The sequence below is a fragment of the Seriola dumerili genome, unplaced genomic scaffold (genome assembly GCF_002260705.1).
Source record: "Seriola dumerili isolate Sdu_G_001 unplaced genomic scaffold, Sdu_1.0 BDQW01000450.1, whole genome shotgun sequence".
NCBI lineage: Eukaryota > Metazoa > Chordata > Actinopteri > Carangiformes > Carangidae > Seriola > Seriola dumerili.
Window position 1 is genome coordinate 788,149 of NW_019174705.1, and position 24,625 is coordinate 812,773.

The 24,625-nt window shown below is 38.9% G+C and overlaps 2 protein-coding genes across 2 annotated transcripts; both read right to left on the reverse strand.

Moving 5' to 3' along the window:
* Positions 1-5,370: 5,370 nt before the first annotated feature.
* On the reverse strand, positions 5,371-12,148 carry LOC111234692 (O-acyltransferase like protein-like). The gene is made up of 16 exons (XM_022762848.1): positions 12,145-12,148; positions 10,740-10,859; positions 8,894-9,027; positions 8,712-8,790; positions 8,490-8,625; positions 8,174-8,370; positions 7,803-8,006; positions 7,604-7,706; positions 7,401-7,502; positions 7,083-7,248; positions 6,892-6,971; positions 6,687-6,797; positions 6,462-6,585; positions 6,075-6,261; positions 5,629-5,771; positions 5,371-5,504 (listed from the first exon to the last, which is right to left on the reverse strand). The coding sequence occupies exons 1-16, from the start codon at positions 12,146-12,148 to the stop codon at positions 5,400-5,402; spliced, it is 1,995 nt and encodes a 664-aa protein (XP_022618569.1). The 3' UTR covers positions 5,371-5,399.
* Positions 12,149-14,822: 2,674 nt separating this feature from the next.
* Positions 14,823-22,491, reverse strand: znf532 (zinc finger protein 532). The gene is made up of 8 exons (XM_022762857.1): positions 20,143-22,491; positions 18,980-19,161; positions 18,153-18,329; positions 17,211-17,373; positions 16,615-16,932; positions 16,269-16,381; positions 15,490-15,619; positions 14,823-15,356 (listed from the first exon to the last, which is right to left on the reverse strand). Exons 1-8 carry the CDS (start codon positions 22,489-22,491, stop codon positions 14,853-14,855), a joined length of 3,936 nt encoding a protein of 1,311 aa, XP_022618578.1. The 3' UTR covers positions 14,823-14,852.
* Between the last annotated feature and the right edge of the window lie 2,134 nt (positions 22,492-24,625).

A 24,625-nucleotide genomic window follows, 5' to 3' on the forward strand; every position in this document is an offset into this window, starting at 1 on the left:
GACTTTCTTGACAATGACAAATTACAAATAAGCATGGAGGTGAAAACTACACAAACAAATATTAATCAAAATTCAAAATTTGTCTGACTTTAAGGAATTAATTCTGATGCTCGAGTATATAATGCATATAATGCATACAGTATCATGCAGTACAGCGGTGTGTGTATGTGTGTGTGTGTATGTGTGTGTGTGTGTCTGTGTGTGTCAGCCTGTCAGCACGTTCCCAGAGAAAACAAAAGTTACCTCACAGTGGAATCATACATAATAAAACTATTATTATTACTGGACGCATTAAAACAGTTGTGAAGGGGATTTCCAGCCATGCAAGTAGTACGTACCCTTTTCATAGCCGTGTAGTTGAGGATATGGACCTATGATGTAGGACCTCAGTATGAGCTCAGGCAGAGCTGGCGGTCTCGGGGTGTGAGTCTATATTTAACTGTTGTCCCCCGCAAGTACAAAGTCAGTTACCTGATATTGCGGGCATGTGCCGATCTTGAACATTTAACACTCGATATCTATATTTACAGGCTGTTTCAGTGATGGCCTACTTTACAGACTGACTTTCTTGGTTGTTATAGAAACTTTATAGATGGAAGTGGCTTGTTTGATTTTTGGGAACAATTATCAGAAACTTTCGCCAAGAACACATTGCGAAAATAGTTAAAGTTTCAACAGTAATTTTTCCACAATTAAACAAAGAGTGTGAGAGAAGGAGCAGCCCATACTGTATTTAACAGTGTTTGTTCTTTTTTGGCACAGATTTATTTCCAAATGAATAATCTAATCCAATTGTCTTGATAGTATTCAGACCACTTCTGAATATTAATCATTCAATAATTCATTTTAAGTTTTAAACATTTGGCTCACGGAGCTAACTTTCGAAAAAGTGAACCATTTGATCAAATATAACATATGTAATATAATGTGTGTAATGTATAATGTACGTCAATATTGCTGTTTGGAGTTGAAAAATAAGATTAGAGTTGGAAAAAAAATTAATTTAAAAAACATTCTTTTATATCAATACAATGTATGAATACGTGTGTTTACAGGTCACCCGTGACACTGTGGGTCACATTTCTGGCAACATTTATACCCCTCTAACTACCCTGGCGGAGCAACAATGGACTGTTGTCAGAGGCCAAAACAACCTAATGAGGCCAGACCTTTCCTTGCTTTTATGGAAATGATTAGTTGTCAATTAGCTCAGTCTGGTGTGACAGTGATTAAATGTGACTTTGCCTCTCATTTAGCCAAATTAATCATTTAACAAGTAGTGAACACAAGCTAATCCCTGATGGCAGACCAGTTTCCAATAATTTGAACAGTGATTATAATTTAGTCGGAAAGATAATGATAGTCACGATGGCGTGGATTTCTGTTATTTTAAAGCATAAGACAATGTTCCTTTTATTTGCCAAGCTTCAAGTGTCCATAGATACGTTCTTTATTAGAAAAGGTGTAACACTGGATTTAGAAAAAATAGCTTGCAATTTTGGGAAAGGCTTATTAGCTTAGCTTAGGTAGATTACAAGACGGATACCACTTTCACATCTGTCTGCTAAATATAAAACTACAGGAGACAGTTAGCTAAGCTTAGTATAAAGACTTGAGACAGGGGAGAACAGCTGGCCTACCCAAATCTACATAACAGGACCTTTAAAGCTCACTATTAACACATTATAGCTCATGTCTTTTACCCATGTTAGCTGTTTGCTCCCAGTCTCTCTGCTAAACTAAGCTAACCAGCTGCTGGTTCGAGCTATAAGGAAGGAATAAGGAATAAGGAAGCAAATAAGTATATTTTCCAAAATGTCAAAAAAATCCCTTTAATTGTTCACCAACCTGCAAACATTGAAAAAGGCAATAGGCTGATAGAGTTGGGTAAACACTGGCTTTCCCCTGAGGTAACCCTATCATCTGTTCCTCTTATCTCCTTTATTAAACACAACTCGTTCCAGTTACACATAGTTACACATTTGCACGATGATCATTCTTCTTGGGAAGTCTCGGGAAGTTTAATTCATTGAGGGACTTTCTCAGGACCAGCCATGGCCATCTCCTTCTCTCTCCCCTAATTACTTCATTCGTGCTCTCCTTGAGGCTACGCTCTAATTATCCTGCTGCTTGAGTGCCTCATTCCTGTTACAATGCTCCTGTGCATCACTGTCTCTAACTTCGCGCCCTACAAAATCTTTCTTCTCTTGTAGCAGGCCTTCTTTTGTGCTTGCTGATCTCATGTTTTCCCAAGACCAGGCTTTCACCATCTCCAGGCCTTTCCAAGTCCTCATCGTTGTGCAGTGTCACCTTTATGAGACAACATTTTCTTTTGGTTGGATCTAACACTGCTGCATACTTATTTTCTATGTACTAACCATATTGCGTGAATTCCCTTTATATCTTTCAGTAAACTGCAATCAGCAAACTGCTTATGTTCTTTCATAACGATAGTGAAGGACGGTTTTATAACCAAGTAATTTATGGCTGTTACATCATTGTTCCTGTGACAGGTGAGAGGAACAGATTCTTTTCCTGCTTTAAAATCAGCACATTGTAAATAGTGGTTTAACAACAGAGACCCTCCAATAAAACAGTAATGCCCCAAGTCTGACCTTTTAAAAGTAAATGAATAAAATAGACTGTTTATGACTATTTTTAGCTACTAAACACTGATACCCTTACAACTGCTTTGGCAAAGCGACATGTGAAGTCACTGTTAGTCATTGTTAGTGTTTGTGTCCTTGTGTGTGTGTGTGTGTGTGTGTGTGTGTGTGTGTGTGTGTGTGTTTGTGTGTGAGAAATGAATGAAACCCCCCAGATGTACACTAACACACACACACACACACACACACTATAAAGGGTTTAATTTGTCATTACAAGTACAATAAACAGAAAAAGATGAGGCCACAAACGATTAAAATGATGTCATGTCCTTTTACTCTTTTTGAGCCATTATGTAACACTTAACATCCACACACCTGTTCTTCTGGTGCCTTGTAAATCTACTAAGCAACAGGGGGAATATTATTGGACTATTGCATGTGTGTGGGAGTTGCTATATTTTCATTTGCGCTGAGATAGGAGATCTCAATATGTTTTATTTTATTTTGAACAAACATATTTCAGGGCAGATTTATTCTATTGAAACTACTTTGTATAAATAAATAAAGGGGAGCAATGTAACTAAAATATGTGTATTGTCTGTCACATGTCAACTGATTGACCAAGAAGCAGTTGGATGGGACTTTCATTCGTTCAAAGATTGTGTTGTGTCCTTGTGTGTGTGTGTGTGTGTGTGTGTGTGTGTGTGTGTGTGTGTGTGTGCATGTGAATAGTTCTGTGGCTTCTCAGAAGCAGCACATTTAATGTCTCTGCACGGAACAGCTGATGTTGGTTGGGGGACTGTTAGGCAACAAGTAATGTGTAAAGAGATTCATTGCATCAAATTGAAAAATAACCAACTGCTGTATTCAGAGGTGGGGTATAATCATATTTGTTGTATCTTTTAAATACAGGTAGAAATATGGAATTAAATCATATAAAGCACACATGGCAGTTTACTAAACAATTTCAGTATTTCTTTAACTGTAAGAATGCTGCATTTCATCTTTCTCAAACAGCAACTGAATAATTTTCAGTTAAACATTTGAAAATGCTCCCAGACGTGTTACACCATCTTGAGCATGTTGTTGTGATGTTTTGGATTGGATGTGGCCCCCGTGGACTCTTGTAGTCATGGAGAAAGAAGTATCATCTTACCAAAGCAAGATATATTTTTACACCATGTTGTTGCACAGTCTGCCTCGGCTTGGCGTCTGCCCTCCTTCCTTAAAGCCCCCCCCACGCCCCCCACCCTCCAACCCAGACAGGACCAGGTGGAGAATGGTGCTACACATGGAAGAAGTGTGCGTCATAGCCACGTTTTGTTTAATGTGGGCGTGCGAGAGAGTCATCTAAAGGATGCTTTTCCAGACCCAATTAAGGCAGGAATGGCATAGCAGGCAAATGAAAGCTATGGGATATGTCTTCACTATGCCAAAGTCTTATGAAAGAAATAGCAACCCATATTTGGCATTTATCTTATAGCACTGAGCACATGGTAGCCTAGTTTATCCTAAACTATAAAATAAACCATGGTTCAAATACACACATTGAAATTGTGGGTAAATATTCAAGGATAAAATAAATTGAAAAATCACCACCTAGGGAGTGTGTTTCTGTGTAAGTGGCAGAGATGAAGAGCAGGAGAGGGATCAAAGCATTTCTTCGAGGCTATTTAACTAGCATTACTCAACTTAGTACTATGAAAAACAGAGCACGTGTCCTGCATGACTCAAGTCCCTGGGATGGAAACGTAGCTGCGTGTCTTTGCGTCATAAGAAACTAAAAACCTTTGTCATGATCTCATCAGCTGAATCAGTGCTGCATGTAAATCCTGACTCATTGCCATGGAAAGTGCAGTGAAAATATAGTGTTGTCCTATAGTAGAGCTGTTAAAAGGAGTGGAAAGATGGCAGGGGAATAAGATGAACTTTGTGACTGGCTAGGAAGCCAGTCACCCTGTACTCCTCAAGAGCAATGCTTTAAACATTTTGCTGTGATTTTAGTCCTTTCTTGTTTTCATAGCTTCTAAATCAAAATTAAATGATTTGAAGAGACAATAAATTATATCATGCTTATACAGTAGGAAACCACAGTTCATTCTGAATAGGAATTAATTCATATTTGATAAATGAAAATGAATAAAATAAAAGGAATTAGGGAACTTCTCCTTAATAATGTGACACCGTTGAATTTTCACCGTTGAATAGCTCACGTTTATTTAAGGGGTCGTTGATAGTGATGAATCCACAGATACTTCAGGTACATTCAAAGCTTTTCTCATAACACTAGTGCTACCAGATTTTATACAGTACTGTATGTGGAACATATAAAACAAACCAGTTTCTCCATCAGCAGTAATTCAGTGATGAGGGCACAGTATATCTAAGACGACACACAATATCTTTATATGCAGATGACAAACCGCTATATCTTCGAAACCACCAATCTGAAACAGATTCAGTTTCACCAAATATGGACCTTTTTCCCTACAACTCTTCATTCCTAATTGGTTAGTGTTATTTGTTCTGGATTTGTTTGATTGAAAATTCAAATATATTTTCAGTATATTTTAACCATTATAATTGTAGGTTGATGAAAGTTGATTTCACCTTTTTTGTTCTGCAGGACGTTTTTTCTATATCAAACATCTGTTAACTGCTGAACTTCTTTTAAAGAAACAAATAGGTTTATTGTCTGTAAAAGCAGATTTAAATAATGACACTGGCAGAGCTTACAAGGCACAAACAAACAATATAGAGATGGTAGGTTTTCTGTTGTGTTCTGACTTCCATCTATGTACGGCCGCATTTTAGAAGGAGGTAGGGCTTCTCAACCAGCACAGTCAACACGTAGCTCACCACCAGCGTCAGTACCAGGTGGCCAAGGAAAAGGTACATCTAAAGACGAGAGGAGACAAACAGTAGACTAAATTAAAAGAGCACAGAGCCAAATCATGGTAAAATCTGAAATGCAGTATGCTTGATGACACTGAATGAAATGTTTACTGCTTAAAGCACTTACGAAGTTTAAGTCTGTGTAGTGGATTGGGGTCTCTTGCAAGCCAATGTAGAGGATGATGAAGACAGGATGTGACAGATAGCATGCAAAACTAATGTTGGAGAGTGGAACCCAGAGACCCCATGACAGGAAGCTCTTAATAAAACCTAGAGAATCAGAAGAACAGAGAGAAACGTTTTTTTTTTAAAAAATATATCATTTTGCTTTCATGTATAAGATTACTCACATATGTCCATAAATGCTACTACTGTATTTGTACCCATTTACATTCAGTTTGTTTTATAGTGTGTAGTTAATCACTGATCAACATGGTCAAGAGTTTTGAATGCCACAGAAACAAATACTTGAATATTTGTTCCTTTTCTTTCTTTTAATATTTTTTATTGCATTTTGTTTGTTCTGAACATGGTTTTTGGACTTTGGATCATCTCTATCTGGTCTGTGTTTACCTCCGTAACCCTCCTCACAGGCGAGTATGATCCAGGTCACAGATAAAGCCCAGAGTGGTCTGTGCAGTCCTTGATAGAGGGCATGTGGCACAGATGGATAGGATGGAGTCTCCCTGAGGACGTAGGCCAATCCAACCAACACAGCCATGAGTAAAAGACAGCACAACCAACCAAGTGCTGCCTGCCACTGGAGCAACAGTGAGAATAACATCAATAAGCACATAAGTGTGATGGCAGCTTATTTGCTTGTATGTGTACTCGGTCTGGTTAGCTATCACAAAAATTATGTTTTCAAATCTCTGAAAAGAATAAGATGTGTGTAGTGATGTTGTAGCAGAAATGCCTGTTAATGTAACCAGGTGTTCTTACCTAACCAGACGTTTTTACCTTTCGCTTTAAGAGCTGATCTTTCTTTGTCATCAAGTGTATTCCAGTCAAGATCCCAATTAAAAATGGCCCATATCTTGTGTAAGGTTTCAGATAGTAATGTAAAACATAATTATAAGATGTCCTGCAAAATAAATGAATAAATAAATAAAACCTTTTTCAATTTTAAAGAAATGGTTCCTAAGCTGTTTGCATTAGCACTGGCCCACCGTCACTGAGTCTTACATTGTAGATGGCTCAAAGACTGGCAGCTGCATGAGTGCAGTTATAACAACACCAGCGACAGTAGTCATCAGCAGCAGGCCTCCTGCCACCGCCGCAAACATACCTTTGTTCCTGATAAACACAAAATAGGATGGAAGATTACCTGTGTTTACAATACAGCAATTTAATAATATTTTGGAATAATATGAAAGAACAATGGACATACAATCTGTAAAAATAGAGCAACAGAGGAGTGGTGGCATAACACTGGAAGTCAAGAGACAAGTACCATGTCCAAGGAATGCACTGTAGAGAAAATGGGAAATAAGATGTGAAGAAATACAGTAGGTCAATATACATAGAAATACAACTTGCGAAAAATAGACTCAGAGCTGCTATACTACCGTTTAAACTTACTATCTCATGGACTGGGAGGAGATTGTTAATCAGTAGTATGTTAGCCCACCAGTACGTCTTACAATCCATCATTGTCTCTATAAGTGGGAACCAGTAGGGTCCCCACTTGATCAAAGAGATGAGGCCAATGGTTAGACACATAATGAACAGATGCAGTGGCTGAACCCTGAAATAAAGGAAAGAGAAAATTATAATTTATATTGTCACTAGTTTTGATATCACACTTAAAATGAAGGGCTTCTAAATTCAGTTTTATTCCCAAGAAAAAAAAATGACAAGGTGACAGGCAGATATTTGGTGAACTGATGAATACTGTACCTTTTAATCCTCTTGAAGATATAGTTGGCCACCAAACAGGTGCTCAGTTTGTCCTCAGCCCTGCTGATGGAGCTCATCAGAGTCTTGGCACTGAGCAGTCCCCTGAAACACAGAAGCTGCTATTAAAACTGCTAAAACTGGCAACTCAAACCTTACCAGTTACATCCACCACCACTTTAAATTTGATGCTGTTTCAGTCTCACCCTAGCAGTAAAAAGGTGTCTACGGCCAGAAAAACAGGTCCACTGATGGCAAACACATAAAGAGGGCTTCTTTCTACTGTTTTCTTCCAGTCTTTGTAGTTATCTACAGTAGAGATAATGCATTATAAGCAAAATAATATACAAATAATGGCAGTGACTTGCAGACTGAATGAAAAAGTACCAGAAAGTCTTGTCATACCCAAGTTATTTATTACAGAGAACTGTGTAGAGTGGCCACATATGATCCATAACAGGCTGAGAGAGCGGATACCATTCAGGGAGGAGTAACCTCCTCCTGAGAAGGTTGTCAAGACACCTTGGCTTGTATTCTGTAGAGAAAATGCCTGCAGGCACCGGTTCACACAGCTTCGAGGAAAACACAGCGGTGTGTGGCTGGTGCTATCTACCAAAGACAACATTTGAAAAAGCAATGTCTCAATATAAACACAATCTATAAAAAAAGGTTTGGCAACTGATCTTTCAATCACAGAAGAGCTTACCGCATGTGAGGTGTCATCTGGTAAATTCTTCAGACATCTTGGAGAAATTGAAATAGTGCATTGTACTTACCATTTTCCTCGTTGGTACTGCTTTTCATTTCGCTGCTTGAGGAGCCATTGGTCTTCAGGGTCCCATAAAGATTGAGGCCAGTGTTTAAACAGAAAGACTCCACAGATGGACTGACCTCCCTGTTCCTATGCCACCTTATTATGGTGGTGAACAAGGTAGCTGCAAGAGGAATTGCTATCATTAAGCAACACACAAACCTGCAGGAGAAAAGGTATCAGTGTTAGTGGGGAAACAACAGAGTATCCTGAGATGAAGTTCAGCACATGTTAAAGAGACACTTCTCCAGTTGAGTTTACAGATAAAATCATATACTGACAGACAGACGACATCTGATGCATCTGGGGCAATGGCTCTGGACAAACAGTGGGTCATGATCATCTCCTGCGTGGATTGATTGACCAGGATGGAAGGTAAAGGAGGAATGAGGGAAGTCTGACCAAACTGAAGTCTCCCTGTTAAAAAGGTGAAACTAGTCACCATTAAAACAAAAATATTGTACTGAAAGAATCAAGAGTAATAAAATTTTAAAATCACTGACCGTACAGCACCAGCGTTTCCACATCCTCTTCCCTGCAGGAGTCAGGAACACAAATACCCACAAAGTACTGGACTGATTCCTATGGTAGTTAAAATACTTTGCTCAAAATCAAATCTTCTCACCTTGTAACCAGCTGTCAGGAGGACATTTCATCTTCTACAATTACAGTGTTTTGTTGTTACCTGCCGAAGGAACACCTGGCAGTACTGTCCAGAGAAGGTGGGGCTGTGGGCAGAGTGACACCGCTGCAGCGAGCCAGGCTGGTTGACATTACCTCCTTCAACATTGCTACCCATCTTTCCAAATGCATCATACACTGATAATACACACAAACACACATGTAAAGGCAATTTAGAACAAAGAACAAAACAATCTTTGAATCAAACACCCCCTGCAGTGCCTTTGGATAAAAAAGAGCCTGAATTTCTAAAATAAAAACGTGGCATACTATCTAATTACACAATAAGTGTGTTGTATTTCCCTGTAATTCAGTTCTCACAAGTTCTCACAGATTGAAAATTGAGTCTGAGTTTGTATCATTAATAATACATAAGCCTAAGAGTATCCAATATGGGCATATCGCAAAAACAGGTGTGCCACATGTGTGTAAACATAAAATAATCAAAACATGAAATTAATTGCACAAGTTTTTGATAACGAAAATTAAAAAAAACAAAGAAACAAAGCAAGCCAGAACTCCCTCGCTATATAGAAAGATAAAAAGGAGTTTCTTTGTCACAAAACAGACTAGTTGTTGTGGTCTTTTCCATTTTGGGCGTTGCTAAAAGGGGGGTAACAGCGCACTCCTGGGTTGTAACGGTTGGTCAATGTCAACCTTAGTGGTCCAAATCGGCACCCGTACTGAAGGGAAGACAGGTGAAATTAGCAAACTTTGATTACAAAGTATTAAACAGTCCGATGCGGTTATCTGGATGTCACCGTTAAGCTGTGAATGGGAAAGAAACTGGAAAAGAAGCTCTGAAGGACATTTTGAAGTTAGTCATACTCTGGCCTCGGAACAAGCAATATAGTTTTAATTTTGAAGCCAAACAAAAGTAAGCTAGTTTTTCAGTGTTTCTACCGTGTTTGTCTAGCTAGCAGCGAGCACAGGTGAAGGCGTTCCGCAAGCAAAAACTCAAATGACCATCTCAGCAAAAAGTGCAGTGGGACATGAACCTTCAACAGGGACTGCATCACTTTGAGTAAAAGAAAACATCAAATAAGGTGAGTCAGATACACCCTTCTCTCTCAGTCTCTTTCTCTGAGTTTACCCCATGATGGTTCAATGTTTACATGAATGTCTGTAATGTATTGCTGTGCGGTTGATGTAATTGAGGTCATATTATGTACCCTACCCTTATTTACCTGGACATTGAAGCTGTTGGGATAGCGTCACACTGCAGGGACAAAGCCTACAGGGGCTTTGAGTGACTCACAGTTTCTCCAGTTTTGCATTTTCACGTGGGTCAGTCACCTATTGATTGTGTATGTGAGATTTGTGAAACTGTGCAGAAGTTCTCATAGTTTCTTGGGAGAACTTGTTTAATTTCTGTTAAAGATATGCTGCTTACTCATACTAATACTACTAGGCTACTAATGCTAATACTAATACTACTGATAGTAACATATCTATTTTCAAACTTCAGACAGAAAGTTTAAATATTAAAGTATGTTTTTAAAAAGGACTAAAATATAGAACAATATAGTAAAAAAGTAAATGAATTTAAAAAAAAAAAATACATTAATAATAAATATTATAGAATAGAAACAACAGCAAAAAAGATTTAATGATTGCAATTCTTTAAATATCCTTGGTACAATTAGCATTGTCAGGTAACTACAATACTGGAGTTTTTTTGTAGGCATACACCAAACATTAAGAGCATGCAAGCCATGTATTGGATACATGCATTAATACTTTTGGTGTGCTTTTTATTAATAATTTATTTCTTTAAATGGCCTCTTTGTCTTGGCTCAGTGCTCCAAGCTGACTGCAAATTTACATAAGAAAAAGGCAGCAAAACTTACTGAGAACAGCATATTCCTTTGGTGACTCCTGGTTAATTTCCCAGAGAAAAGTGTTGGTATCCTCTTCACATCTTTGAGGCACAGTCAAGACTTGCTTATTTTCCAGTGCTAAACTAAACCCTGCAAACAGACAGAAAATCACACAACCCAGGGCCATTTCAGGACTGACTGTGTATTTTTGTAGAGAAGTGTTTAAATAACACAGAAGGGGACTTGTCATCATCAATAAGCCAGCATGAAATCATCTTTCACAGGCTAAATTGAAAAACTGCTTTTGCAACTGTGCATCGTCCTCACCTGGTTTTCTACATCAGGTGTGAACAGGATTGGGTTACATGAGGAGGCTAACGAAAAGATCCAGGCTTTGTGATTATGTCACCATGCAAAATCAACTTAATTGGAGTGTACGCCTAATAATGATGGCTACACTTAAAATAGAAGCGCGTGTAGGGTTGTAGTAGGGACAACAGATGTTTTACCATAGCCTAGTTTTCTTTTTAACGACTTTATCATATATAGAAGTTGTATAGCCATTTTGAGTAGCCTTAAATAACCACAGAGACTGCTCTACTCTGGTTTGGTGTGATCAACCAGCCAATTGCTGGTAATTTGTTTTGGACAGGAATAAATGACTCATCTATAAAAAAAAAAAAAAACCCTCATCTACTGAATTTGTTATTAGAGCCAATTATCTAAAAAGGAACACAAAAAGTCCAATATGAAATTAAGTAAACCAAATCTGGCCACTAGAGGGAGAGCTTGTCCTAAAAACCTACACAGAGTGCCATGGCTTTACCAGGCTACAGGCTGGGGGAAACAATCTTTAAAAATTTAGTTTAATTCAAATTTAGTGTGATGCCGTTACGGTCAAATCAGTTATTATTTTTGGGCTCATGCTAGAAAGAGGAGATACGCTTTTAAACATTAGATGTACTGTACATGAGTCATTTTACTCCACAGTGAGAACGTGACATTTTGTAAAGTTTGCCTCATACAGAGTAGCATCATATCAGAAACAAAGTAAAGAGGTCAAAGTTTTATCATTGTTTTTTTGCCTGTTGTTGAAAACAACAATCGTAACTCTAACTGCCGAGGTCCTGTTGGTAACACACACTGAACAAATAGCTGTCTCTACAAATTCCATTTACATATTATAATGTTATAAAGGTTAAATGGTTCTTATAGCAAAACAGTTGCCTGCTTAGTAATCCTGGATACACAGAGCAGTATTATCATTAATTTGAGTGTTTCAGGTGATCTGAAAAATGTTAGTTGACTATTCTTTCTCCTTTTAAGCTTTCTATTACACCCACAGACCAAATTGTGTCATTGTTTGCATTTTGGCAGGCAGGTAACATTATACCTGCGCCGAATTAGCTGTTAGCAGTTCCAGTTTGCAGGTTACCCATAGATGCACAGACAGCTGTCAATGGATTACTTTGATACAACTGAAGTTAGTAGACAGGTCTTTTTTTTCTATGCCTTCCAAGCAGGTTTATCTATTTATAGATTACATTTATTCAGAATGGACATCAGAGATAACAATGTCCTTAGAAAGTGTGAGTTGCACTCAGTCTAAAACTATTATGTATCATGTCTGTGTGCTCAGATCTGTCTGCTGTTTGGTGCTGGGCAGGTAGCATAGAGGGGTTTTATCAGAGCTTTCTCATGTCAGTGAGAGCAGTGAGAGTGAAGCAAAACAATAAAGCTGTGGGCAGTAAAACCAAAATAATGAGCTGAAAGACAAAAAATGCTCCAAGAGGGGGATGATAATTTTCTGTCGATTCTTCACGATGAGTATCCCTGATCACATTATGTATAGTCATTTGATCCATCGTTACGATAAATTATTTATAGTACAGCTTTAAGAATAGGGAAGAACTGTGCTTTTGGTTAAATATTTAAAAAAGCAAACATTTCCTGTTCCACGCTTCAATTCAAATATTGACCATTTCAGTATTTAGTAAGCCACTGTGTTTTTTTTTAAGCTCAACTAGATGCTTCAAGTTGCCAGAACAAAACAACATCACTCATGCTTTAGCTGCCACAAATGGATACCGTGGGAAAAACACATGAAATACATTGTCGTTTTGCAAATTTTCTGATGCATTCATGAAAAACACTTCCTTGTTGTGAAGAAATTTAATTTGGGAGGTATTATGTTTCTTTCAAAATATATTTTCTGTTGCATCTAAGGCATTTAGTGTTTGGTTGAAGTTGTGTGACATTTAATACTACTCAAGATTTGTCATTCAAAAGAGAGGGCTTTGTGAAAGTCTATTTGTTCATATGAAACTAATACTTAATATTTAGTACATTGCAGGACAATTGCATCTCAAAACACCCGTTAGAAAAATCCAGCATTTGGACTTAATAGTAATAATGATGACAAGAATGAATGATCACAAGAGGATTTCTGATATATTTCCATAGAGAAGAGCTGATGTCTTATGTGCAGTCGACATCAGATCTCATCCCTGGCAGGTTTCATCATTTATTGACATAAAGAACAGCTTTGTACACAAGCATCAGAAATGTCTAAAAACAGCAGCAGCAGCAGCAGCAGCAGCAGCAGCAGCAAGACACATTCTAATCAACAAACAATTCACAGACTGATTCTCACATGCAGTTTTACAGCGCGAGACAATTAGTCTTATTGTCTGAGTAGAAAAAACTACTGGTCAAAAGTGAATGATGATGATTTTTGGAAGTGCTTGGAACAAAGAAAGCAATGTAAAGCACTCTGTATTGTCACAACTGCCAAAGTTATGTTCATTTACATGAACAGGTTGTCCTGTATAAAAAATTTAGTCTCACAGCCAAGTTTACATTCGAAGAGGTTTTTCTTCAGTTTTTATATTTTTATCAACATAATACTGTCAAATAACATTCATTATGATTTCAAAATAAATCAAAGAACCACAAACTGAAGAACCGTAGGAAGGAAACAAAAAGACAGAAATTGATAATGTTGATATTCGTTATGAAATACAGGATCGTTAGAATTGTATTTTTATTGCGCAATAATGACAGAGGAACTATGATATAAAGAAGACTGCGCTTAAAAGAGAGACAAGTGCTTTGTATTTTATATTTTAAATATTTAGGTAAATAAGTTGTAATCTAAAAGAGCTGCCATTTACAGTACTTTAAGACAGGAATGAAACATCACCATACAAAGTTTCACAGCCTTTTACAAAATACATTATTAAAAGCAAATTCAAATTTGGCCCATGTGTTGGTCTTCAAAAGACACCTGTTTCTGATATTTAATGTTCAACATATTCTTCCACAAAACTGAGCATTAAACTCCATCCATTTTCAGAGGTTTTGTTGTATGAACTATATGTACGTATCTGATATGCAAATTATATTATATTTCAAGGTTGTATGGAAATGCAGATAGACGAAGATAGGCTTTATCTTTGAGTGATTGTCCTGAAACCTGCTGATATTCCATGTAATTGTAGCTCAAAATTAATGCAGAGATTTAGTTTTAGGATTAGTTGTTTCAGGGTGTGTTAGGAGGAGACCAGGGTTTTATTGTTGAAGCCAAGAAAAATGCTCTAAGAGAGATATTACATGTCCATGAAATTAGAAATTAAAACATGAAGAACGCTGAAATTGAAGACCTTAGTTAGGTGTGACATATACTGGGGAAACCTGGATCTCCCAAAGTTTTCAATATTTCCCCACCAGACATTCATTGGACATTAGCAGCATTGAGAATTCAGAACACTGCTGACTATCTGAGGATTAATCCCATTACACTAATATATCCATACGTCATCTAATCCTAGTGAGAAGACAATGGAAACTGTTTAAAATAAAAAGCTCTTCTATAAAAAAGGTCTATTCAAGGCCTATAGAAACATCTATGTGTGTACAAAAAAGTATCTTGTTCCATTTACTTTAAGACAGTGAATTTGACATATTACATATTTTTGTGTGTATATTTTATACATGTTGTAGTATGCTACATGTACATTTTGTATATACAGCATAACCACAGCCAAGAGAGATACTGTAAGTTGTCTGCAACAATTTAACAAACTATATAAGTTTAAAACAACAGTGCTGCTTTAGATGGAAAGGTTAAAAAGTGAGTTCTTCTCACTTCTCGGCTGCGCTCAGTCTCTTTGACTTTATGAACGCCATTCCATGTGTCCTCATGTGAGTATTCAGGTTTCCCTCAGTTTCAAACATCTTCCCACACACTTTGCATTTGGTATTTGGGGTCCCATCATTGTTCTCGTCCGTAACTTCCAGCTGGTTCTCCCTTTGACTCTCATCATCATCCTTTCCCCGTCCGTTGTATCGGGCGAGACCCTGTGGCTCCTTCAGCCGATGGACGATAAAGAGGTGTCGGGCCAGCGAGCGGTGGGAGGTGTAGCACAGGCCACACTCCTGACACTGGTAGGACGAGCCATCTGACTTGTGCTGGGGAATGTGTTTGTGGAAAGCAGCGATGTCCTCAGTGGTGAAACTGCAAACAGCACACTTATGAACTTTGGGAATGTTCACCTTGAGCCTCTTCAAAGGCTGTGAGTCTGAGCCCCTGGAGTTCAAACCTGGAGACGCCTCATCCTCTTCTGGCTTTCTTTTTGGGCTGGGGGTCTGTAGAGGTCATTGAGACGTTAGATTAGGTGTGACAGGAGCATCATGAAATTCACTTATTAGGTAAAATGATTCAAAAGAAGCACTTCCTTCTGATAAATGACTGTATGTCTGCAAATTTGTGCCACAGTACCGTTTCCTTGTCAGGTAAAGCCTCAGAGTTGACAGTCTTCCCCTCTGGGTCTTTGACTCCATGCATCAGCTGAATGTGCTGATCCAGCAGCACTCTTTTAGTGAATGGCTGACTGAGAGCTGGACAGTGCCTATCAAAGTACAGTAAAATCACAACAACAACAATTTTAACCCCTTACAAGCTGATTTTGTGTTCTGTTATTTGCATACATACAATTTGCCTGCACTTTTCATTTTTATCAAAGACTGTTGTTTATTATTTTGCTTTGAATTGTAATCCATGGAAGTAGCATATTTTTACCCTTCAAGTATGTTTTTTTTGTTTTATTGCGTGCAACTACAGCGATGTATTGGGCTGTCAAAACATTGGTGACCTATAATAAATACTGTGCCTAAATGCCTCCTGTGTAGACACAGATGGAGAACCAAAGCTTCTGCTGCTGCTCTTCTACACTGTATAATTACGGCTGGTGCACAAACCCAGTTATGCCTTTTAGAATTTGAAACACTGGTCTGAGGCCGCGCCAACTGTGAAGACTGGCGCATTAATTTATGGTACACCTAAGCCAAACACTTCTTCTTCTGCCTCCTTGGCAGCCAATGTATTTTTAAAGACAAGAATGGAGGGCAAGTTTCCTGCTTCCATCAATTACATTGGTAACTCCTGCACAGACAAGAGTGTGACTTGCACAGTTACAGGCTACACATTAATTGTTCGCACACCGTGCAGATGTGCTTTGGGACCATGCTGAGCCCTTACAGATCAGAGTGTATACTCACGGGCAGGTGTAGACCTTCCTCAATCCCTTGTGTTTGAGACGGTTGTGTCGGCAAAGACTGTGGGAAGAGCTGAAGGACTTGTCGCACTGTCGACATGGGTGCTTCTTCAAGATCTGTAATATGAGTGGGAGAATGCATAAAATACAGAAACACATGCTTCAACAGCTCAAATTATGCTTCTCCAGGATGCACGTGTGTGAACGTGCACCAAGGTGGCTTGGATACATTCGTGTGACAGTTTATTTATGTATTTAGTAAGTTTGTTTTTGTCTCTGTTTCAAACCCGTTCCCTGACAACCTCTAGCAGAATCTCAAAAAAAGACAATGTGACAAATTGAAAACTCACCTTTCCATGTTCGCGCCTCATATGAGCCACAAAGACCTCTTTTGAACTGAAGAGGGTATTGCAGTCTCCACATGTATATCCTGAGCTGGGAGGGTTCTTGAGGTCAGCTGAGCAGTTAGTGTTGGTTTTCTTCAGTGGTGAGGGTGGAGACTTCTTTTCTCCCTTGTCCTGACTATTGACATTTCCTCCATCCTTGTTGTTATTATTACTGGGGCTGTTGCTGTTGGTATTGCTAGAATTAGTGGGCTTGGTGCTGAGAGGAAGGTTGATGCCCAAGTTTGGTGGACCCTCGATGGTCTTTAAGGTTCCATGGATGGCCTGGAAAGGATCCGCACATACAGAATGAATTATAATTTATAAAGCACTGATATGAGAAACATTTCTAGGCTGAACTTATTAGTATATAAGTATAACTCACAGGATTGGCTTTGAAAATTTAAATAAAAATAGTATTGCTGTGTACACATATATTCATTAAGTCACAGCAATGGGGTTAATGATAATGTTAAAAACAAACTCATTAATAAACTAACTTGGGATGCATAAAAAGTGGATGATGATCAAGCATGCTTAAAATAACAGCTTTTTATGCCTACTTTGATATGGTCCAACATGAGCTGTTTCTGCGCGTAGTGCATGGAGCAGTCGGGGCATTTGAACACTGAAACTTTATGATTGACAACGTGCTGGTCGAAGTGTGTGTAGAGCAGGGACTGCAGAGTGAACACGGTATCACACATGGAGCACTTATAGATCATCCTGAAAGACAGGAAAAAAACAGTGTTCTTAAAAAGTTTACAGCAAAAGGTAAGAGACTCAATGTGTAATAAGAGAAATAAGTGTTTAGAGAATCAGAGCTGCTGTGTTATAGGTTTCACGTAAAGCTGTTCAGCTGCAGTTGTTTTCTTGCACCTAATGTCTATCTGGAAACAAACTTTTTGATAGTTTTAGATCAGGATATGAACAAATAATTAAACATATTAAAATAGATGGTTCAGTTCAGTTTGACATCATATGAATTCAGCTTTAGGCTTTGGGCACAACCAGGGCCAAACCCAAGAACACCTGTTCCTAAACACCTGAATCGTCAATAGTGCTGATGATGGACAGTATGCAAGTCAGTGAGAAGTTGCCATGTGGAAAAACAAAACCAAGTTAAGCCACCATGTCTAACACCCACAAATCCTGCTACTGATGAGGCAGCAAGGATGATCTTCCTAAGAAAAATTAATTGGACATGGGTATTGGGTTACAATGGTGTGTGCCTGTGTGAAAGGAAGTGTGTGGAAGTATAAATGTGAGGTTGGAATCTTTTTGAGGAAATGTTTGTGTATTATGCCGGTACTATTATTTTAATTTAAATATTTATAGATTTTTATTTAGCATTGAATTCAGTTTTGAGTGCTTGAAAGTGTATACTTAAAACAATAATTGTGATGGACTTTGCTGAATGCTGTCTTTAATGTTACATAAAACTAAAACAGATTTGCTTTCGAAGAACATTTTATATACATCACAGTTTTCATGTAAAGACCTACTTAGGCTCTCCTGCCTTCATTCCTGGATGCTGTGTATATGCATGGGAGTGTGTGCCAGGCGCAGACTTGAAGGCCATAGGGCAGAGAGGACATTTATAGAAGATCTCACAGTGAGTACTCTGGATGTGGGACTTTAGAGTTGCAACATCAGCGAAGATCACACTACAGTGTATACAGCTGGAGGGAGAAGGAATGGACACAGAGGACAGAGGGAGAAGAAGTAAGAGTTAGACAGTCAGACTTAAATGAGATTTTAAATTAGTACAAGTCGGCGCAACTCATTCATCAGAAAAAGGTACGCAAGTATGTGTGCGTGCAAAGTTACATTTGTGACTTTGTTGAGTCGTTATTGATATCCAGACAGTCTCCAATTCATAGTATTTTGAAATACAAGACTCATAATTGAACCATAATTGGTCAGATACTGAGTGTTCAGCTTTTAATGGCTTGTAAATTGTGACTGTCTATTTTTCCTCATAAGTTTCTTTGTGAATAACGTCACATCAAGTGATATGGCATTGTCAAGCTGAGGCAAAGATAATGTACTAATAAGTGTAATTAGAAATGACATTGTAAATGGCGCTTTGAAAGAACAGCAAGAGCCATTTAAGTCAGGGTATGACCACTTTCCAAAGAAGAACACTTCTCAATAGTAAACACTGTATTTGTTTTTCAGATTTTACTATCCAAAAGAAATCAAAGTCTTAACAGAAGAAATACTTTGAAAATTAAAGTTGAATGTAAACTTTGGGAACTATATCTCACAGTACAATAGAGGGCTAAAATGCCTATTAATAATTTTATGATTTTAGTTAAGGTAGACTGACCGGTAGCCGACTCTCCGGGTGTAATGCAGGCAGTTCTTGGTGACATGTGACTGGAAGTGGACAGATCGGCAGCTGGCACCACACTCGGGGCAGATATAAGGAGACTTGTGCTGGTGGATTCGCTGATGTGACAGAAAACTGCACTGATTTGGGAGAAGCATTTGGCAAATAGCGCATGTTTTCTATGGGCACAGGAAAGAGAAGATAAAAGATATCATCAGGTGTGTTTTATTATGGCACTGAAATGATTGTATCCTCAAGTGTTAACCTATTTTACATGAAGGGTAGTATTATCCATTTCTCAATACAGAGTAAATGGTTCTCACTTGTGATGTCTACCTTTGTGAAACCTTTGTCAATTTATTTGCCAGAGATGTAAAAAATTATATTTGACAAACTCAAAAGACATCAACATGTATTTACAGAAAGAAGATACTTGGGATAATGCACAGTCCTCATTCTGAATGGTTTTCTTTACTTACTTTGTATTATTGAACAGTCCAAATAAAACTAGGTTATGTACTGCGTCAGAGAAGTATAGAAACCTTGGCAAATAAAACTAGTAACACAAGAAGTAAGTGATGCATCATGTGATTTGAGTGAATGGACCCTTTAACTTAAAGTGGCTATAATCAATAGTTTTACAATAACAATGTATCTCCCACGACTTTACTGTTTTGGTTGGCTCTCACTGCTGTCATAGTACAGTTCTGTTCTGCAGCAGGCACCTATTTTCAGTGAAAACGCTCAAAAAACCCTCTGTATACTACCTCCTCAGCACCAAACAACAGACAGACACAGTTAGTGACGAGCTGGTGAATGTAGTCGATCATTCAGCTACTAAAAAGCCCAATGTTTCCCTCAGGAGTTTGTGAGGACCAAAAACAGAGCTAAAAAGTACTTAAATTTGCCAGGTGTTAACAACATTTGGATTCATTTGGTATCATGTTTCTATATAACTGCTGTGATGTGTAAAGAGACAATTGCCAACACTTTCTCAATAATAACTTAATAAGGTTATGTTAATGCCCCCAAGTGGCCAAAAATGAAATCAGTTTCGTCAGGATTAAGTTAAGTTAAATCGCACCGTGTAGCAGATAACTGACTGTAACTAAATTGAACCATATTGTGTTACAGTTCACACCACACATACATACACACACCTGCCCACTGGACTCTGGTGCCTGTTGATAGTGCATGGCTAGCGAGCTGTCGTCCTGGAACACTTCATTACATTCCAAGCATTTTAGGCTGTGCCTGCAGAGCTTTGATGCATCATCCTCTAAGGGCATGGCTGCCACAAGAGGAGCACTGCATGGAGCTGAAATCACTGCAGTATGGGACCCACTGAGAGCACCTTTCCCTTGGATTTGACTTGTGGGTGCATGGGATTGGGAAATGGAGGTGGCACCGGTGATGTTTGCTGGGCCTGATGATGATGTGTTTATCATCTGGTCTGCAGGGATGGGTTTTAGGATTAGATGGGAGCACTGCATGACAACCCCTTTGTCCTTGTGGCCCCTGGCATGAGACAAGAGGCTGCATTTGTTGTAGAACACTAGACTTTTGGCACAGTGATTGCAGGTGACCTCGATCCGCACACTGCGACGTTCATAGTGCTGTGTCAGGCTCTTCTCAAGAGCAAATGAATCTCCACACTCCAGGCACTTGTAGCCACGTGAGGGTAAAGAGATACAGGCTGAGGTTGGCGGAGAGAGGTTTGGGACGTACACAGGGACAGGATTTATGCTACTCAGGACTTTATTGAAGGCGTCCACTACAGAGCTTTGAGAGCTTGTGAACACTTGAACCCTAGAGATTTTCTTTGAGGCCTGGCCAGTAAGAATTGTCTGCTGTTTGACTTGTGATTGTTGCTGGCTCTGTTTGGAGGATGATAGGGCCTGTTGGAGATCACATGCAGCAGAGGATACAGTCTGAGGCAGAAGGTTGAGGTTACTAAGATGGACTGTCTTTGGCACAAGTTTGGCATTGGCCAGACTGGAGGCAGGTACCATGACAGTCTGTTGCTGGATGGCATTAGCAGCTTTCAAGATGGCACTGCTGGCACTTTGGACTGATGCAGCAGGGATTACTGTTGCTTTGACTGTGGTGTTGTTAGCCAGCTTAAGGTTGATGACTTGCGACCCAGCTGTCTTGACTGCGGAGACTGGCAGGAAAGCTGTCGCTACAGGTTTAATAGTCATTTGCTTGGTTATTTCAATTGAAGACCCTCCAGTGGTGGCTACTACTGTGGTTGGCAAAGAGGGTCTCGTGGGAGATGAGAAAATTGCACTGGTGGTTGCCATGAGAGATGGGCTATTCTCTCCTCTTTTCAGACCCTCAGGATCAAACTCTGGGAGAACTCGGGTGACAGTACGCTTGATCTGTCCGGATGAGGTCTTGATTGTTTTGATCCTGACCTTTGGGATGACTGGGGTTGTCTCTGTACTTGAGGCAGGGGAACCTTTGCTACTGCCCTCACTGGTGACACTACAGGGGCTGTCTTGTGGTCTCGTTAGGAGCCTCTTTGCAAATTCTAGGGCTGACTCGTGCTCCTGTGGCTTCTCTGGAGCTCTGGGATTTTCATTGGCTTTGATGGATACTTTCTGTGTTGTTGGAAAATCCAAAACAGTCAAGTCTGTAGCATTAGCCTTTTTTGCACTGAGGGCTGCTATGGCTGCAATACAAGAAGAAAGTTTTGCAGAGGACTTGGCTTTGACCTGGGGGATACTGGACACATTAACAAGCCCTGATGACTCTTCAGCCTCCTTGCGCTCCTGACCTTGAGACTTAAAGAGAATTTCCTTGAGTTCCTCCTTGGGTAAACTTGACGGAGGGGAATTGTTAGACTTGGAACCTCCTAGTGTGCCATTATTATTATTGTTGTTTTGATCGTGTTTTTGGTCTCTGTTTGCTCTGAGCTTGGATGCATTGTCCACTGATACCGGAGATTTGGGATTCGGGTCCTCTCTCTTAGTAGTGGACCTAAAGAATGTCTGACCAACCTGCTTGTCCATGGGGTCGTCTACCTCAATTTTATCATCATCATCAAACTCCTCAGCACTGGAGATGGGGCTGAACTGATTGAAAGTAGATGATTGGTTGTTCACTGGCTGTCCTTCCTCCCTGGGACCCTTCGATCCATTCTTGGTGTGAGAACCATGTGGTATGCCACATGGCAAGAAGCCATTTTGAAGTCCATTGCAAGTGCTTACAGAATGATGTTGAGGATGGGAGTGGAAATGTCCATCCCTGTCTGATATGGTTCCACCATGCTCTGTTGTGTCTGTGTTTCGGATGTTCTTGACAATGACACTAACGCCAACATCGTGTCCTGTTGAGGTGTTGTGGGCCACATCTTCATTGGTAGTCAACCCAGCACTGGGTTGCTTGAGCTGTCCATTGTGGTCGTCATGGTGACCAGATTCAATAGCAGCTTTAGGATCCACCATGTCGGGGATATCAAAGGCCGCCAGCAGGTCATCGAAGTCTGGCGTCTTCATATCTCCCATGGTCCTGCTCCTGTTCTGATGAGATCACCTGGGGAGCACAGATTGAAGGGTAATTAATAACGTAATATACAATATAACAGGCTGTTCAAGGTGTCACATTTTGAAGTGAAACTCTTCATACTGTCTTTATCTAATAGTTAATGTATGTGATAATTTTAAATAAATTACAATACAGCATAATTATGTGAGGAAAAAGATAATTTAATGTAATCATGTTTGTATTATTGCTGCTGCAACATATTGTGCTGTATGGGATAATAACAGAAGAGACAGAAATTGGTATTATGCATTTCTGTTCAGCACAACAGGTCACAAATTGACACAGTGTACTACAGCGGATCCCTTGTGTTTTGGGGCTGACCATGCATAGTCAGTTTCATTGCAATGTGCTTAATCGACTCTGAAATGTCTAATATTTTTGGATTATATTATTCATAGTTTCCATGAAGGAGAGCCTCATACAGTTGTAGACATGAATATGCTCGATAAATGTCATGGCAATCTTCACTGCAGATCTTAGAAACTTTTTGACCTGTCAGCCAATAGACAGATAGCCATGGTGACGATCATCGTCCTGAGGCCATTATTGGTTTCAAATGATGATTTTCATTCCTTCAATTCATGTTGAGAGGAGAAATCTGTGACATTTTTCTTTATTTTCTATGTAATGCTCTCCAAACTTGGAAGAACATCAACACTGAATCCATCAAGATGTGCACAATAAAAACTACGGCCATTGTAATATAATCCGGTTCATGGTTATTTTGGCTTTTGAGTTATGATAAATCGGATTGTGACATGGGAATATGTTGTCAGCAAAGAAGACATCTGTAATCCTTGGGAAAATCACAAATTGCGGATGATAAAACTATAACTATAAATTATTATATTAAAGAACATAAAACACATAAAATGATTCTCTAAATGTTAGAAATTACTGAATTTCTGGGATGATTTGATATGGGGGGTGGGGGTGTACTGTATATTCCAGTCAGTATAAATTATTAATTGTAGCATTCATATTTACTAGAGTGCAGACTGTTGACTGTAATAGAAACAGCTGCTAAACACATTTCTTCCATGAGGCTATTCATAAAAGAATAATTGCTGTAGCCTACTATTTTATTCTGTAAGTAGCACAATGCAATACATGTACTCAAATACTGTTGTCAGTGTTGCTAAGCTTGGCCACAGAGCAATAGATGTATTGTCTGTGTAATTGATGTGCTATTACAGGCAATACTTACTAGATTATAGTCAAGATACATCATTTTCTTCCGAACAGGAATGACAACTAAAAGATTTTCACACATCCAATTGACGATTTGTACAATGCACTAATTTATGGCTCTATATGCAGTGCAATATATTAGGGCTGGGACGATTATCCGACGTAATCGACGTTGTCGATTATAAAAATTATTCGACGTGGAATTTTAATGTCGACGCGTCGTGTAAAACCACACAGGGTAAATGTTCATAGAACAAAACCAGAACTTTCTAATGGGACCGTTTATATCCATCATCTTTGGTTTACCCGGATACAAGCGCAGCGCAAGGGCTGGGACAACTTGGTGACGTAATTAAAGTCATTGACTACGTGAATGATTTGCGTCTGTGTAATCTATTTGAACAACATGGCGGCGTCTACCAGCAGTACGACGGAGCGTGTGGAGCAACACGCGGCAAAAAGGCTCGCACACTGTCCTCCAGAGTTTGGGAATACTTTAATCTTGACACCAACAGTGCAAAAAAAATAATCGTTAGATTAGTCGAATATCGAAAAAATAATCGCTAGATTAATCGTTTAAAGAATAATCGTTTGGGACAGCCCTACAATATATGCAACGACAGGAAAATAGGGGAAAGTAATAATAGTAATGATTTGATAAATCATATTTTTCTATTCTGATTAAGTGCATTAATTTTATAGTTCAAAAATGTCACAAAAGTACAAAATAATATGGACGTTGTATTACAGATGAAAGCAAGGAGTTCATAAAAGTGGCCTTTTGTTTATTGTTAACGGAAATGCTTCTAGCTGTACACTGGTATGTTATTGCATGTGTATATTTGATTATAATATTGTGACATTATGCTAAAAAGAGGTGGGCAATTTCATTTTCAGCCTAAT